This window comes from Pseudochaenichthys georgianus, chromosome 7, assembly GCF_902827115.2.
Source record: "Pseudochaenichthys georgianus chromosome 7, fPseGeo1.2, whole genome shotgun sequence".
In the NCBI taxonomy this organism is placed as follows: domain Eukaryota; kingdom Metazoa; phylum Chordata; class Actinopteri; order Perciformes; family Channichthyidae; genus Pseudochaenichthys; species Pseudochaenichthys georgianus.
Window position 1 is genome coordinate 1,053,426 of NC_047509.1, and position 14,132 is coordinate 1,067,557.

Here is a 14,132-nt window from a genome sequence, read left to right on the forward strand (position 1 = left end):
TTTCTGACGTGGAGCTAATCTGAAGTAAACATTGAACACTGCTTTCTATTCCTCCATCTTGTGACTGTGTGACTCCCTCTCTTGATATCAGCATGTGAAGGACACTGCTCAGGAACTAGCTGATGCTCTGTATGTGATGACTGCTTCCTTTCTGGAGAGGATCACAGACACATGGATCCTGAGGCTGAAGCTCAAGCCGGGGACCAGGGATATTTAAAGATGTTAAGTATTCAGAAAGTCAGATTTTTGAGCAAGTCAGAATTTTTCCGATTTTTGAGAAAAATTCAGATTTGAGGAAAAGTCATACCTTTGTGAAAAAGTCCGAATTTTTAAATGTTTCGAGAAAGTCCGAATTTTGAGATTTGAGAAAAATGTCAGAATTTCTTTTTTTTTCTTTTCAAAAATTCAGATTTGAGGAAAAGTCATAGTTTTGTAAAAAAAGTTTTTTTTTTTTTGAGAAAAAGTCCGAATTTCGAGAAAAAAAGTCAAATCTTTGAGGAAAAAGTCAGGATTTTGGGAAAAATACCAACAAATTCTCTTTTTGTTGTGACTACTTCCATTCTGGATCACAGCTACATGGATCCTGAGACTCAAGCTCAAGCCGGGGACCAGTGAGATGTTTCTAACAGTTCCAGGAGTACTCTTTTATAACCACAGGGATCTTCCCTCAAACAAGCCACCCAGAAAAAGGAGAAAACATTTCGTATGGTTCACAAAAGTTGTTTATTTTAATATTTGCAAATCTGCGCTTTAAAAATGTGGAATAATAAAAGGGACGTGAGCTCTCTGGATTTCAGTATTTGTCAAAGCCAATATATCTATAAAGACAATACAACCTTAAAATAAATTAAGGATGGACAACAAGCAGCAAGTAAACAAAAAATAAACAAGCACAACAACAGACTTTTCCCCGTTGAAAAAACGTTTACATGCATGAGAAAATACTGACGGCTTTAAAAATGGACGGCATGTTCTCAAAATGTCTTGTTTTTATATTACGTACCAAAAAGAAACGAGTTTTCAGACGACAGAGTCTCTTTCCTACCCCCCCCACACAAACAAACCAAATATCCACATAAGTCGGCTCGGAAGAAACCGGAGGGGCTAAAAACTCAGCGAAGGCATCCCAAAAGACATAGTACAAGAAATCATATAATACTATATTAATTAAAACTATGTTACATTTAATAAAGTGTCTCTTTCCATTTCATTGAAAAATACTCACATCTTTTGTATGAAATTTCAAATGTTAAACTCTGACTTGAAGCAGTGATCGTTATTTCCCTCCCCTCGGTTGTATCACCACCTCGCTCTCTGGTAAGATAAAGTCTCGGGGTCAAAATAAATAATACTCCTGGCTTAGGCTTTATTTGAATTGTCGTCTCCGAGATTTAACCAAAAATCCAGGATCAGTAAACTACATTTATATTTTGTAAATACAGCAATTTACAGTTTGCACAATGAGCGTTGTACCTCCCATGAATGAAACGTGAAGTTAGCATCTGTTTATACACACACCTGGCTGTCACACAGTCACTGCCTGGTCATAACTTAAGGGGGGGGGGTAGAGGGGGGGGCGGTTCACTTGGGGTCCTCGATGGTTCCCGTGCTCAGGTCCGTCATTTTGGGGTATTTGACCTTCTTCTGGTCCAGCTCGTTCTGGGCCCACAGCAGCAGCTTCAGCAGCTTCGCCAGTTTGGGAGTGGACTCCCTGTTCTCGTAGTCCAGCACCGCCTGGTTCACCTCGCTCCACACCTGGACATCACACAGAGACAGGGGGGGGGGGTCACTACGTGTTGCTTTGAGGCCAAAGAGCAATCTGCCATCCCTCCACGACCTGCCCGCCTCCAGGACCCTGAGGCGGGCAGACAGTGGCCGACCCCTCCCACCCTGGACACAAACTGTTCACCCCCCTCCCCTCTGGCAGGAGGACCATCAGGACCAGAACAGTTTCTTCCCCTCCTCTTAAACAAGGCCCGACCCCCCCACTGACACAACGTATATGCACGCAATGTTTACTGCACACATTCTATTATTCACTGCATTCCATTTCACTGTAAATGACTGCTTTATTTTATTGCTATTTAACTATATTTTATTACAGTGTCCTTAAAGATTTCTTGTTTTATATGTTATGTATGCACCACGACATCAAATCAAATTCCTCGTATGTGTGAAGCTACCTGGCAATAAACCCGTTTCTGAAAGATTCACGAGGGAAGTCTGAAAACAGGTTTAAGTATCCTAAAAGAAAAGTGCTTTAAAGGTCAAAGACGGGTTCAGGTGACAGTACAACAGGAACATGTGTTGTCTGCAACGTGGAATGAAAGAGAGGATGAAAGGATACAAGAAGTGTCAAAGGAACTATCATTCCACAGGAAGACTAGGGGGCGAGGAATGTGAGAATCTGGTGAGGGGTATTTCCAAACATCTGACTCTGCTACTCGACTACTTTCAAATCCACACTGAAGACTTTTCTGTTTGCCGCTGCTTTTAATTTAACTATTCACATCTCACTTTTATCCATGTGCCTGTTATTCATGTTTTATTATCTTTGCTTTTTAATGTGCTCTTATCATATCATCATTTATTTATTAAGAATATATTATGTCTTTTACTCTCATTGTTGTTACTCTGTTCAATTGATTGTTTAGTCTTGCATGTGAGAAACAGACTTATGTTAAAGACTGATATTCTACGGGGGGGGGGGGTAAATCTCTCTCTCTCCCTCTCCCTCTCTCTCTCTCCCCCCCCTATCTCTCTCTCTCTCTCTCTCTCCCTCCCTCTCCCGACAGTGACGAATAAATATATGTATAACTAGTTTAGCTTGTTCCAGAGGTAGATCAAATAGCTAAGTGTGTGAGGTCTAACTCTCTGTGTGTGTGTGTGTGTGTGTGTGTGTGTGTGTGTGTGTGTGTGTGTGTGTGTGTGTGTGTGTGTGTGGTGTGTGTGTGTGTGTGTGTGTGTGTGTGTGTGTGTGTGTGTGTGTGTGTGTGTGTGTGTGTGTGTGTGTGTGTGTGTGTGTGTGTGTGTGTGTGTTGCTCCGCTCACGTTGCATACCGATATTTTACTGTCTTTTTCAGACACCTTAAAATACTGCCAGACCGGTGAAGCTTGTTTGGCCGCGCACAGAGAAGAGTGTATGTATTTTACGTCATGCGATCAAGCATTTTTTAAAAAGGGACTACTTTACTTGACCATTTCCTTTTAATGCTCTTTTTTAAAAGGGGTCGCCTCTCCTGTAGTGTGTTCTATAGTTTTTAGTGCAGTGTTTCTCAAACTTTTTCATACCAAGGACCACTAGGGGGCGCTCACATTGCACTAATGTCAAATTCATGTTCTGTTGATTGTGTTTTAAAAATATATATATATATATATATATATATATATATATATATATATATATATCAGGGTTTCCGCTAGGATTTTTTCTCGCCGGTCAAATGTCCGGGCAGAATTTATTTTACCGGACTAATTTGAAACTTACCGGTCATGTTTCAATAATAATAATAAGAGTTGTGTAGCAGAGTTTCCGTTAGCAGGTAATCACCGGACTATGAGCAGATATGCTTCAGTTTAAAACTCAGTTCACGGGGCTCATTTTTATATTGCTTCAGTTTATAATCGTAACAGATCGAAAAATTCAGATTAATTTTTCAATAAATGATTCCACAAACAACAAACAACATAATTATTACATTCAAACAAACTACTTGTAGTAGATAACGTACATTATTCAGAAGTTTACATCAACTTTGAATAATAACACGGGAGAAACGGAGCCTCTCTTTTCCCTCCCCTCTCTCTCCTGACAGCCCGTCGCTAAACAGAGGGCGGGGCTTCAGGTGATCCTGCAGAGCTGCGTGTCTCGGTCAGACTCAGCAGCTGATCTGATCTCTCTCTCGCGTCCGGTTAAACTTCACTCGCGTTTCTGTCCATATCGATCAGATCCAGCTCTCCTGATCGGCCTTTATAGAGAGCACCGATCAAACTATTAAGAGTGAATATCGGCCGATAATGACCGGCGGCCGATCGATCGGAGCCTCCCTAATTATTACCAGACATTTTGACCGGCAGGTTTTGAATTTACCGGTTTTTAATGAATTTTACCAGCTAAACACCGGTAATTACCGGCTAACGGAAACCCTGATAGATATATATATATATATATATATATATATATATATATATATATATATATATTACTACCTAGTCCTAATGACTACTATTACTTAGTTTTATACCCCTTGTATCTAGGCCCTTTTGTATCTTGTTATACGTCACACTGTGGGACTGCGAGACACACGTAGAACTCTTGGTGATAAAGCTGACTGGACTTTGATCGGTGCGATTATTAAACCTGCGCACCTTTTGCCGCTGCATCATGTTGAGCAGGTCCCCGAAGGGCGACTCCTCGGGGTTGTCGAAGGCGAGCAGCGCTAACGTCCTCTCCATCTCCGTCAGACACTCCCTGCTCTCCTCGCCCTGCTCCGCCAGCTGAGTCTGAGCGAACTCCAGCGCCGACTCCGTCTCCCTCAGACGGATCAGCTCGATCAGATGCTGCTGCTGCGGGGAACCGTCAGCAAGCAGGGTGTCAGTTACATGTTCATCTAGCATCACAACACAGGTCTCAGATATATGCAGAGCCGGTCTCTGATTGGCTGAAACACCAAACAGATCATTGCAGCATTACCCATAATCCCCTCTGTTTCAGCCCTGTTTCCAAAGTGCTGATTCTCTGTCTGTGACTTTAGATGAAAACAAGGAGCCCCTCCCCACGCCCCTCTGAGAGACATTTGGTTACAAAGAACTCAATGGAGCTCTAGAGGAGATTCAGGTGATAAGGGGGGGGGTTACCTTGTTGCTGATTGGCTAATGGTTACACAAGACAACACATCGTTATGACATCATCAAGTGGCCAAAATCTGATCAGCTCGTTTTCAGACAGGTTTTTATAGAAATGGATCAAAAAGAGAGAAAATCTTTGTTCCTGAAACTTTCAGAGTCTCTTTCCACAGAGGGGACACATGTTGATGTAGAAGAGACATGAAGAAGAGGGGACACATGTTGATGAGGAAGAGACATGAAGAAGAGGGGACACATGTTGATGTAGAGGAGACATGAAGAAGAGGGGACACATGTTGATGTAGAAGAGACATGGAGAAGAGGGGACACTTGTTGATGTAGAAGAGACATGAAGAAGAGGGGACACATGTTGATGTAGAAGAGACATGAAGAAGAGGGGACACATGTTGATGTAGAAGAGACATGGAAGAAGAGGGGACACATGTTGATGTAGAGGAGACATGAAGAAGAGGGGACACATGTTGATGTAGAAGAGACATGGAGAAGAGGGGACACTTGTTGATGTAGAAGAGACATGAAGAAGAGGGGACACATGTTGATGTAGAAGAGACATGAAGAAGAGGGGACACATGTTGATGTAGAAGAGACGTGAAGAAGAGGGGACACATGTTGATGTAGAAGAGACATGAAGAAGAGGGGACACATGTTGATGTAGAAGAGACATGAAGAAGAGGGGACACATGTTGATGTAGAGGAGACATGAAGAAGAGGGGACACATGTTGATGTAGAAGAGACATGGAGAAGAGGGGACACTTGTTGATGTAGAAGAGACATGAAGAAGAGGGGACACATGTTGATGTAGAAGAGACATGAAGAAGAGGGGACACATGTTGATGTAGAAGAGACGTGAAGAAGAGGGGACACATGTTGATGTAGAAGAGACATGAAGAAGAGGGGACACATGTTGATGTAGAAGAGACGTGAAGAAGAGGGGACACATGCTGATGTAGAAGAGACATGAAGAAGAGGGGACACATGTTGATGTAGAAGAGACATGAAGAAGAGGGGACACATGTTGATGTAGAAGAGACATGAAGAAGAGGGGACACGTGTTGATGTAGAAGAGACATGGAGAAGAGGGGACACATGTTGATGTAGAAGAGACATGAAGAAGAGGGGACACATGTTGATGTAGAAGAGACATGGAGAAGAGGGGACACATGTTGATGTAGAAGAGACATGAAGAAGAGGGGACACATGTTGATGAAGAAGAGACATGAAGAAGAGGGGACACATGTTGATGAAGAAGAGACATGAAGAAGAGGGGACACATGTTGGTGTAGAAGAGACATGAAGAAGAGGGGACACATGTTGATGAAGAAGAGACATGAAGAAGAGGGGACACATGTTGGTGTAGAAGAGACATGAAGAAGAGGGGACACATGTTGATGTAGAAGAGACATGAAGAAGAGGGGACACATGTTGATGAAGAAGAGACATGAAGAAGAGGGGACACATGTTGATGAAGAAGAGACATGAAGAAGAGGGGACACATGTTGGTGTAGAAGAGACATGAAGAAGAGGGGACACATGTTGATGAAGAAGAGACATGAAGAAGAGGGGACACATGTTGGTGTAGAAGAGACATGAAGAAGAGGGGACACATGTTGATGTAGAAGAGACATGAAGAAGAGGGGACACACGTTGATGTAGAAGAGACGTGAAGAAGAGGGGACACATGCTGATGTAGAAGAGACATGAAGAAGAGGGGACACATGTTGATGTAGAAGAGACATGAAGAAGAAGGGACACATGTTGATGTAGAAGAGACGTGAAGAAGAGGGGACACATGTTGATGTAGAAGAGACGTGAAGAAGAGGGGACACATGCTGATGTAGAAGAGACATGAAGAAGAGGGGACACATGTTGATGTAGAAGAGACATGAAGAAGAGGGGACACATGTTGATGTAGAAGAGACATGAAGAAGAGGGGACACGTGTTGATGTAGAAGAGACATGGAGAAGAGGGGACACATGTTGATGTAGAAGAGACATGAAGAAGAGGGGACACATGTTGATGTAGAAGAGACATGGAGAAGAGGGGACACATGTTGATGAAGAAGAGACATGAAGAAGAGGGGACACATGTTGATGTAGAAGAGACATGAAGAAGAGGGGACACATGTTGATGTAGAAGAGACATGAAGAAGAGGGGACACATGTTGATGTAGAAGAGACATGAAGAAGAGGGGACACATGTTGATGTAGAAGAGACATGAAGAAGAGAAGCTGCAGCCAGACTCGTAACCAGGTCTGTTGGTCTCTCTTCATTATGAAGTGATAAATACTTGACATGCTTTTTAACGATATTTCCGGGTCCTTAGCTTGAAAAAAAAAGGAGGCGGAGCTAATGCCTGATCAGAATTACCCGGCAGATAGTCAGCTAAATGCTGCCGTGATTAAACGCCATCATGTTCCAAACCACATCAAGGAGCTCAAAGGCTTTCTCTCTCGCCGGTTACACCACAAGGCGAGTTCCTTTCTACTTCCTGCTTCTTCACACACATGCTCTCCAGTACAGGTTAGCTCTGAGTGTTAGCGATGCTAATGTAAACAAAGACCATATTACGTCCAAAACAGTCGGGCATTGTTTCTGATAGCAACGTTTCTGATTGGCCCGTGGGTCCACATTTCAGATATTACGTCATATCAGACGCAAATCTGGATCAGCTCCGTTGTTCCCCGTTTTTAGAGATTTGGGTACGGAGGAGAAGAGAGAGGGTTTTATTTTCTGACGCTGCGTGAGTTCCCTGACACACCGGGGACACATGTTGATGTATAAGAGACATCACAAAGAGCATTTTGCATGACAGGTCCCCTTTAATGTCTGTCTGGAGAGCACTTCATAAGTTAATATATCATTTCAAAGGGCCCTGTACCTGCAGGTGGAAGTAGAGGTAGCGGTTGGTGTCCAGCAGCTCGGGGTGCAGGCTGTTGATGAGGGCGATGGCTTCCTGGATCTGTCCCTTCAGGATCATCTCTCTGATCTTTATCCGCTCGTCCAGAGAGTCCAGGTCCACGCTCGGCTCGATGCCAGACTCCATACGAAACTTCTCCGCCGCTTCCTTGAACCCTTCTGTCGAGCAGAGACAGGCAAAGATATTTATTTATTTCCGCTGCTATGGACTGTCTCGCACTAATGTACATTCTCAAAGATTATTAAGTGACTGTTATTTTGTATATATTGATTGTTGTGCTTTTATTTAGGTCTCAATGTGTGCTTATGTATACATTTCTTTGATTGTGTATACAGGTATATACATATTTGTTTTGTATTCGGGATTGTGGGAAATGGTATTTCGATCTCTCTGTCCACACAAACTGAAAGATTGACAATAAAGTTGACTTTGATATTATAGGCAGTTTTAACAGGAAAGCATGGATTCGTCATCTGATTTCAGACTTGCAACGTGTTCTGAAAGCCATCAGGACATGAGAGGTATTTACTTAAGCAATCATACACTCCAGTACAGGCCTACGGACCTCGGCGCAAGCGCCTCGGTCCTGCCGCAGTACTGTCGTACCAATAATGACGTTCAAGAACGGCCTCAAGTGTATGATTGCGATTCTATAACACAAACTATCATTGTAATCAACAATATCGTAAAATAATTTCATAATGTGGGCTAATTTGCTCCCAAACCTACGCTTTCTGCTTGAGTTAATCTCCGTCAGAAAGTAGTTCCTAGAAAGTAGTTCCCATGGTAACGATAGCCGATCAATCGAACACTCCTGCTTCCCCGCTGACAGTTATTGATATAATTATAGTAAATAATATATTATTAACCAATTTATTGAAAACAATTTATTGAAAACAATTCTTGAATTAGGCTATTTAAATATCTGAGTAATCACTGTGTGGGAATAGCGGAACAAATCAAATCAGGCTGTCCACGGTGCTGAAACATGTTGGCTTCAGAATGAAGGTGGATGTTCATGCTGCCATTAAAAGTGCAATTCTTGAAACAGCTCTCCATGAACTCCATGCCAGACCTTTGTGCAGGTGGTGCCGTGGTGTTCACGGGTAGGACCACGTTATAGGAAGAGCTTTCCTCCAGTGGCCGTTTCATGGCGTGTCCCGGACCGGCAAAAAGCGCGTTGCTCCACATCTTTCTGTCTGTGTCCATGTCCAACCATTCATCAATACTGAGGCCCCCCAACAAATCAAAGTTAACTTTAAAATCTGACATTTTGTCGCTACCGATTTCCAACGAGAGACAATGTATAACAGTTTTAACGGCTGTGTGTCGCTAAACGTCGCTATGGAAACCACACGATGTCGGCTCATGGAAGTAGTTTCGGTAGGCTAGTGGCGTGTGGAGGCCACTGGATACTTTGTGATTAGGCACGTTCTATTTGATCGTTGTTTGATCGTGGAATCAAACACGCCTATTGACCAATCAGAGAGCTTGCTCAAACCTATGTGTTATAGAATGTTAGTCATGTGTCGGTCGCGAACGAGCCGATTCTTTTGAACGGCTCTTGGGTACGAACGAGGGGAACCGAGTCGTACTTGGTGAGAGCCGTTCTTGTTATCGTTCCATCGTTGGTCCGCACTCACTGCCTGCCAAAATCCAGTCGCCTTGGTTACAAAGAACTCGACCCAGGCGGTGCTGAAGCAAACCATTTGCAAAGGCCACATATCCTTTAAAGCAGGGTCAACTAATAATCTCCATCGCCACTTAAAAACACGGTATCTAATATTAAGAGTTGCGTGAATTTAATTCAAGGCAACTTTATTGACTTAACACGTACAGAGGGTCAAAGTACATTCACTGACATGGATATGGCGCCACCTTGTGTCATGTTTACAATGCAGATTATTGACATTAGGTCTGGCAATAGCCAATCATTATTCAGGGCCCAGGAGTTCAAAACATGTGTCCCCTCTTCTTCATGTCTCTTCTACATCAACATGTGTCCCCTCTTCTTCATGTCTCTTCTACATCAACATGTGTCCCCTCTTCTTCATGTCTCTTCTACATCAACATGTGTCCCCTCTTCTTCGTGTCTCTTCTACATCAACATGTGTCCCCTCTTCTTCGTGTCTCTTCTACATCAACATGTGTCCCCTCTTCTTCATGTCTCTTCTACATCAACATGTGCCCCTCTTCTTCACGTCTCATCTACATCAACATGTGTCCCCTCTTCTTCATGTGTCTTCTACATCAACATGTGTCCCCTCTTCTTCATGTCTCTTCTACATCAACATGTGTCCCCTCTTCTTCATGTCTCTTCTACATCAACATGTGTCTCCTCTTCTTCATGTCTCTTCTACACCAACATGGGTCCCCTCTTCTTCATGTCTCTTCTACATCAACATGTGTCCCCTCTTCTTCATGTCTCTTCTACATCAACATGTGTCCACCTCTTCTTCATGTCTCTTCTACATCAACATGTGTCCCCTCTTCTTCATGTCTCTTCTACATCAACATGTGTCCCCTTTTCTTCATGTCTCTTCTACATCAACATGTGTCCCCTCTTCTCCATGTCTCCTCTACATCAACATGTGTCCCCTCTTCTCCATGTCTCCTCTACATCAACATGTGTCCCCTCTTCTCCATGTCTCTTCTACATCAACATGTGTCCCCTCTTCTTTCATGTCTCTTCTACATCAACATGTGTCCCCTCTTCTCCATGTCTCTTCTACATCAACATGTGTCCCCTCTTCTCCATGTCTCTTCTACATCAACATGTGTCCCCTCTTCTCCATGTCTCCTCTACATCAACATGTGTCCCCTCTTCTCCATGTCTCTTCTACATCAACATGTGTCCCCTCTTCTTCATGTCTCTTCTACATCAACATGTGTCCCCTCTTCTCCATGTCTCTTCTACATCAACATGTGTCCCCTCTTCTCCATGTCTCTTCTACATCAACATGTGTCCCCTCTTCTCCATGTCTCTTCTACATCAACATGTGTCCCCTCTTCTTCATGTCTCTTCTACATCAACATGTGTCCCCTCTTCTTCATGTCTCTTCTACATCAACATGTGTCCCCTCTTCTTCATGTCTCTTCTACATCAACATGTGTCCCCTCTTCTCCATGTCTCTTCTACATCAACATGTGTCCCCTCTTCTTCATGTCTCTTCTACATCAACATGTGTCCCCCTCTTCTTCATGTCTCTTCTACATCAACATGTGTCCCCCTCTTCTCCTTGTCTCTTCTACATCAACATGTGTCCCCTCTTCTTCATGTCTCTTCTCCATCAACATGTGTCCCCTCCTGTGGAAAGAGACTCTGAAAGTTTCAGGAACAAAGATTTTCTCTCTTTTTGATCAATTTCTATAAAACCTGTCTGAAAATGAGCTGATCAGATTTTGGCCACTTTGTGATGTCATAACGATGTTTTGTCTTGTGCAACCATTAGCCAATCAGCAACAAGGTACCCCCCCCCCCCTTATCACCTGAATCTCCTCCTAGAGCACCTTTGAGTTCTTTGTAACCAAACCTCTCTCAGAGGGGCGTGGGGAGGGGCTCCTTATTTTCATCTAAAGTAACAGACAGAGAATCAGCACTTTGGAAACAGGGCTGAAACAGAGGGGATTATGGGTAATGCTGCAATGATCTGTTTTCAGCCAATCAGAGACAGGCTCTGCATATATCTGAGACCTGTGATACACTGATGAAAAACAGGATAATAGGGGACCTTTAAAACAGCATTTTAAAAATTAATAAATTATCCAATTATTGTTTCTGTTTAACTAAAATGTTTTTGTTGTCTTCTCATTGAGCAGTGTCTTGAATTGCAGCTTAAAAAGGTGTTTTAAAGCAGCTATTTTCCATGTATTGATATTAAAAGTAGGATCTTAGATTAAATGTACGCTGATTAACAAATGAATTAGAGGTCAGTTATTTAATTGTGTAATAAAGATGTGTTGGTTTCCCTGGTACAAACGGGGAATAAATGATGTATCTCCATCCTCACCCGTCACCAGGTAATTCATGATGAGCCGATTCATGTCCGCCCTCTGTATGTGAACATTGTTCAGCTTTTCCATCCACTCTTCTTTCGTGATGTCTTCTGGCTTTTCAGCATAACTCATCATTAGGATCCTGGAAAGATAGAAGAAGTGCTCAGATCGTGCACTTTAGTAAAAGTAGAAGTACTCAGATTGTGCACTTTAGTAAAAGTAGAAGTACTCAGATCTTGTATTTGAGTAAAAGTAGAAGTACTCAGATCATGTACTTAGTAAAAGTAGAAGTACTCAGATCATGTACTTAGTAAAAGTAGAAGTACTCAGATATTGTTCTTGAGTAAAAGTAGAAGTACTCAGATCTTGTACTTGAGTAAAAGTAGAAGTACTCAGATCTTGTACTTGAGTAAAAGTAGAAGTACTCAGATCTTGTACTTGAGTAAAAGTACTAAGATCATGTACTTTAGTAAAAGTAGAAGTACTCAGATCTTGTACTTTAGTAAAAGTAGAAATACTCAGATCTTGTACTTGAGTAAAAGTAGAAGTACTCAGATCTTGTACTTGAGTAAAAGTAGAAGTACTCAGATCATGTACTTTAGTAAAAGTAGAAGTACTCAGATATTGTACTTTAGTAAAAGTAGAAATACTCAGATCTTGTACTTGAGTCAAAGTAGAAGTACTCAGGTCTTGTTCTTGAGTAAAAGTAGAAGTACTCAGATCTTGTACTTGAGTAAAAGTAGAAGTACCAGAGTGTAGAAATACTCTGTTACAGTAAAAGTCCTGCATTCAAAATGTTCCTCAAGTGAAAGTAGAAAAGTATTCTCATCAAAATCTAGTGAAAGTAGTGACGGTAAAAGTAGTCGTTGTGCAGATTGGTCCATTTCAGAATAATATATATATGTTTTATAATGATTGATCATGAAAGTGTTCTCAAAGCTGGTGAAGGAGCAGCTAGTCTGAATGGCTTTGTAGACTGCAGGGTAGCTGGTGGATTTACTCCAGGTGGAACTACAGTCTGATTCAACACTTGGTTAGATTTCACATCATTCATCCAGATCTGTGAAGTAACTAAAGGTATTGAATACATGTAGTGGAGGAAAAGTACACCATGTACCTCTGAACTGTAGTGGAGTAGAATTACAAAGTAGCAAACAATGTAAATCCTCAAATAAAGTAAAAGTATCTCAAAATGTGTTCCTAGGCACAGTACTTGAGTAAATGAACTTAGTTTTCACCTCTGCTGCCCTCAAATCTGAATCAGAAATGCTTTATTACATTCAATCTTAAATACTGGATTTGGTAACAGTAACTTAATAGAGATTAGAATGAAAGAAATATATTAAATAAGAAGTATATGCACAAAGAGACGTGAAGTAAAAATAAGCACAGAAGATAATAAAATAAATCTGTATAAATATGTACATGCTGCTGGAAAGCGGAAACAAAATCAAAACAAACGAAGACCGACACAGCTCGGTCACAGCTTGTATCTGCACTAACAACAGCCTTACAGACAAATACAGATACACAATATCAACATGTGATAATGAGAGAAAAACCACCCACATTAATAGGGAAATAAAAAAGACGACATTTCGGCAGTAAATTGGATTTTAAAATAATAATTAAGAGGTTCCAAAACAAACCAGTTTCCTCCGATGCTAACGTGACTTAGCATCACGTTTTTCCCAACTCACCGTACAAACACACGGAGATGATCCTTTCCTACGGGCGATATTCAAACACAATCCCAGCAGAAACGCGCAGAGTCCTCCTAGTGCCTTTTAAGAAGAATAAAGTGTAAACTTATAGCCGGGGAAACCAGGCAATCTGTTTTTTCACGGCTAGCTAACTAACCAAGCTAATGTGATAATCTCGCGAGAGCAGCGGCACTCCGGCGAGCTCTGCGATTGGTAAAGAGAGTGACGTCACGGTTGCCGAGGAACAGTCAGTGCAGCGGTTCCAACGAACCTGTGTATATTTGTTATTAAATAACACTCCTATCTTGGGAATAGTACTACATACATTAATATTATCTACACACAGCAGCACATAGGAATGTTAGAGACATTTCGGCTGGAAAAAAACTATATTTTCTCTTTTGAAAATCTCAGAATTCTGAGGAAAATGACCAAAAACTCTCTTTCTTGATATGTTCCGGGTTTTTGAGGCAGTGACGTCACGGAGCTATGGGTTATTACTAGTAGATGGATTTGCATGCACGGGAGAAAATGAGAGCCATATTTAAGAACAAATGTTTGGGATGTGTAACTAAACTAAAATAACATTTTCTCAGATACATTTCCCTGATCTTTTCCCCCTCAAAATCTCTTTTCTAAAAAATACAT

The 14,132-nt window shown here is 41.8% G+C and overlaps 1 protein-coding gene across 1 annotated transcript; it reads right to left on the bottom strand.

Annotated features, from left to right (window-relative positions):
• Positions 1 to 705: 705 nt before the first annotated feature.
• Positions 706 to 13,693, bottom strand: LOC117449067 (glucose-induced degradation protein 8-B homolog). Its single transcript, XM_034086440.2, has 5 exons — positions 13,482 to 13,693; positions 11,796 to 11,923; positions 7,747 to 7,943; positions 4,369 to 4,566; positions 706 to 1,755 (listed from the first exon to the last, which is right to left on the bottom strand). The coding sequence occupies exons 2-5, from the start codon at positions 11,914 to 11,916 to the stop codon at positions 1,582 to 1,584; spliced, it is 690 nt and encodes a 229-aa protein (XP_033942331.1). The 5' UTR covers positions 11,917 to 11,923; positions 13,482 to 13,693; the 3' UTR covers positions 706 to 1,581.
• Between the last annotated feature and the right edge of the window lie 439 nt (positions 13,694 to 14,132).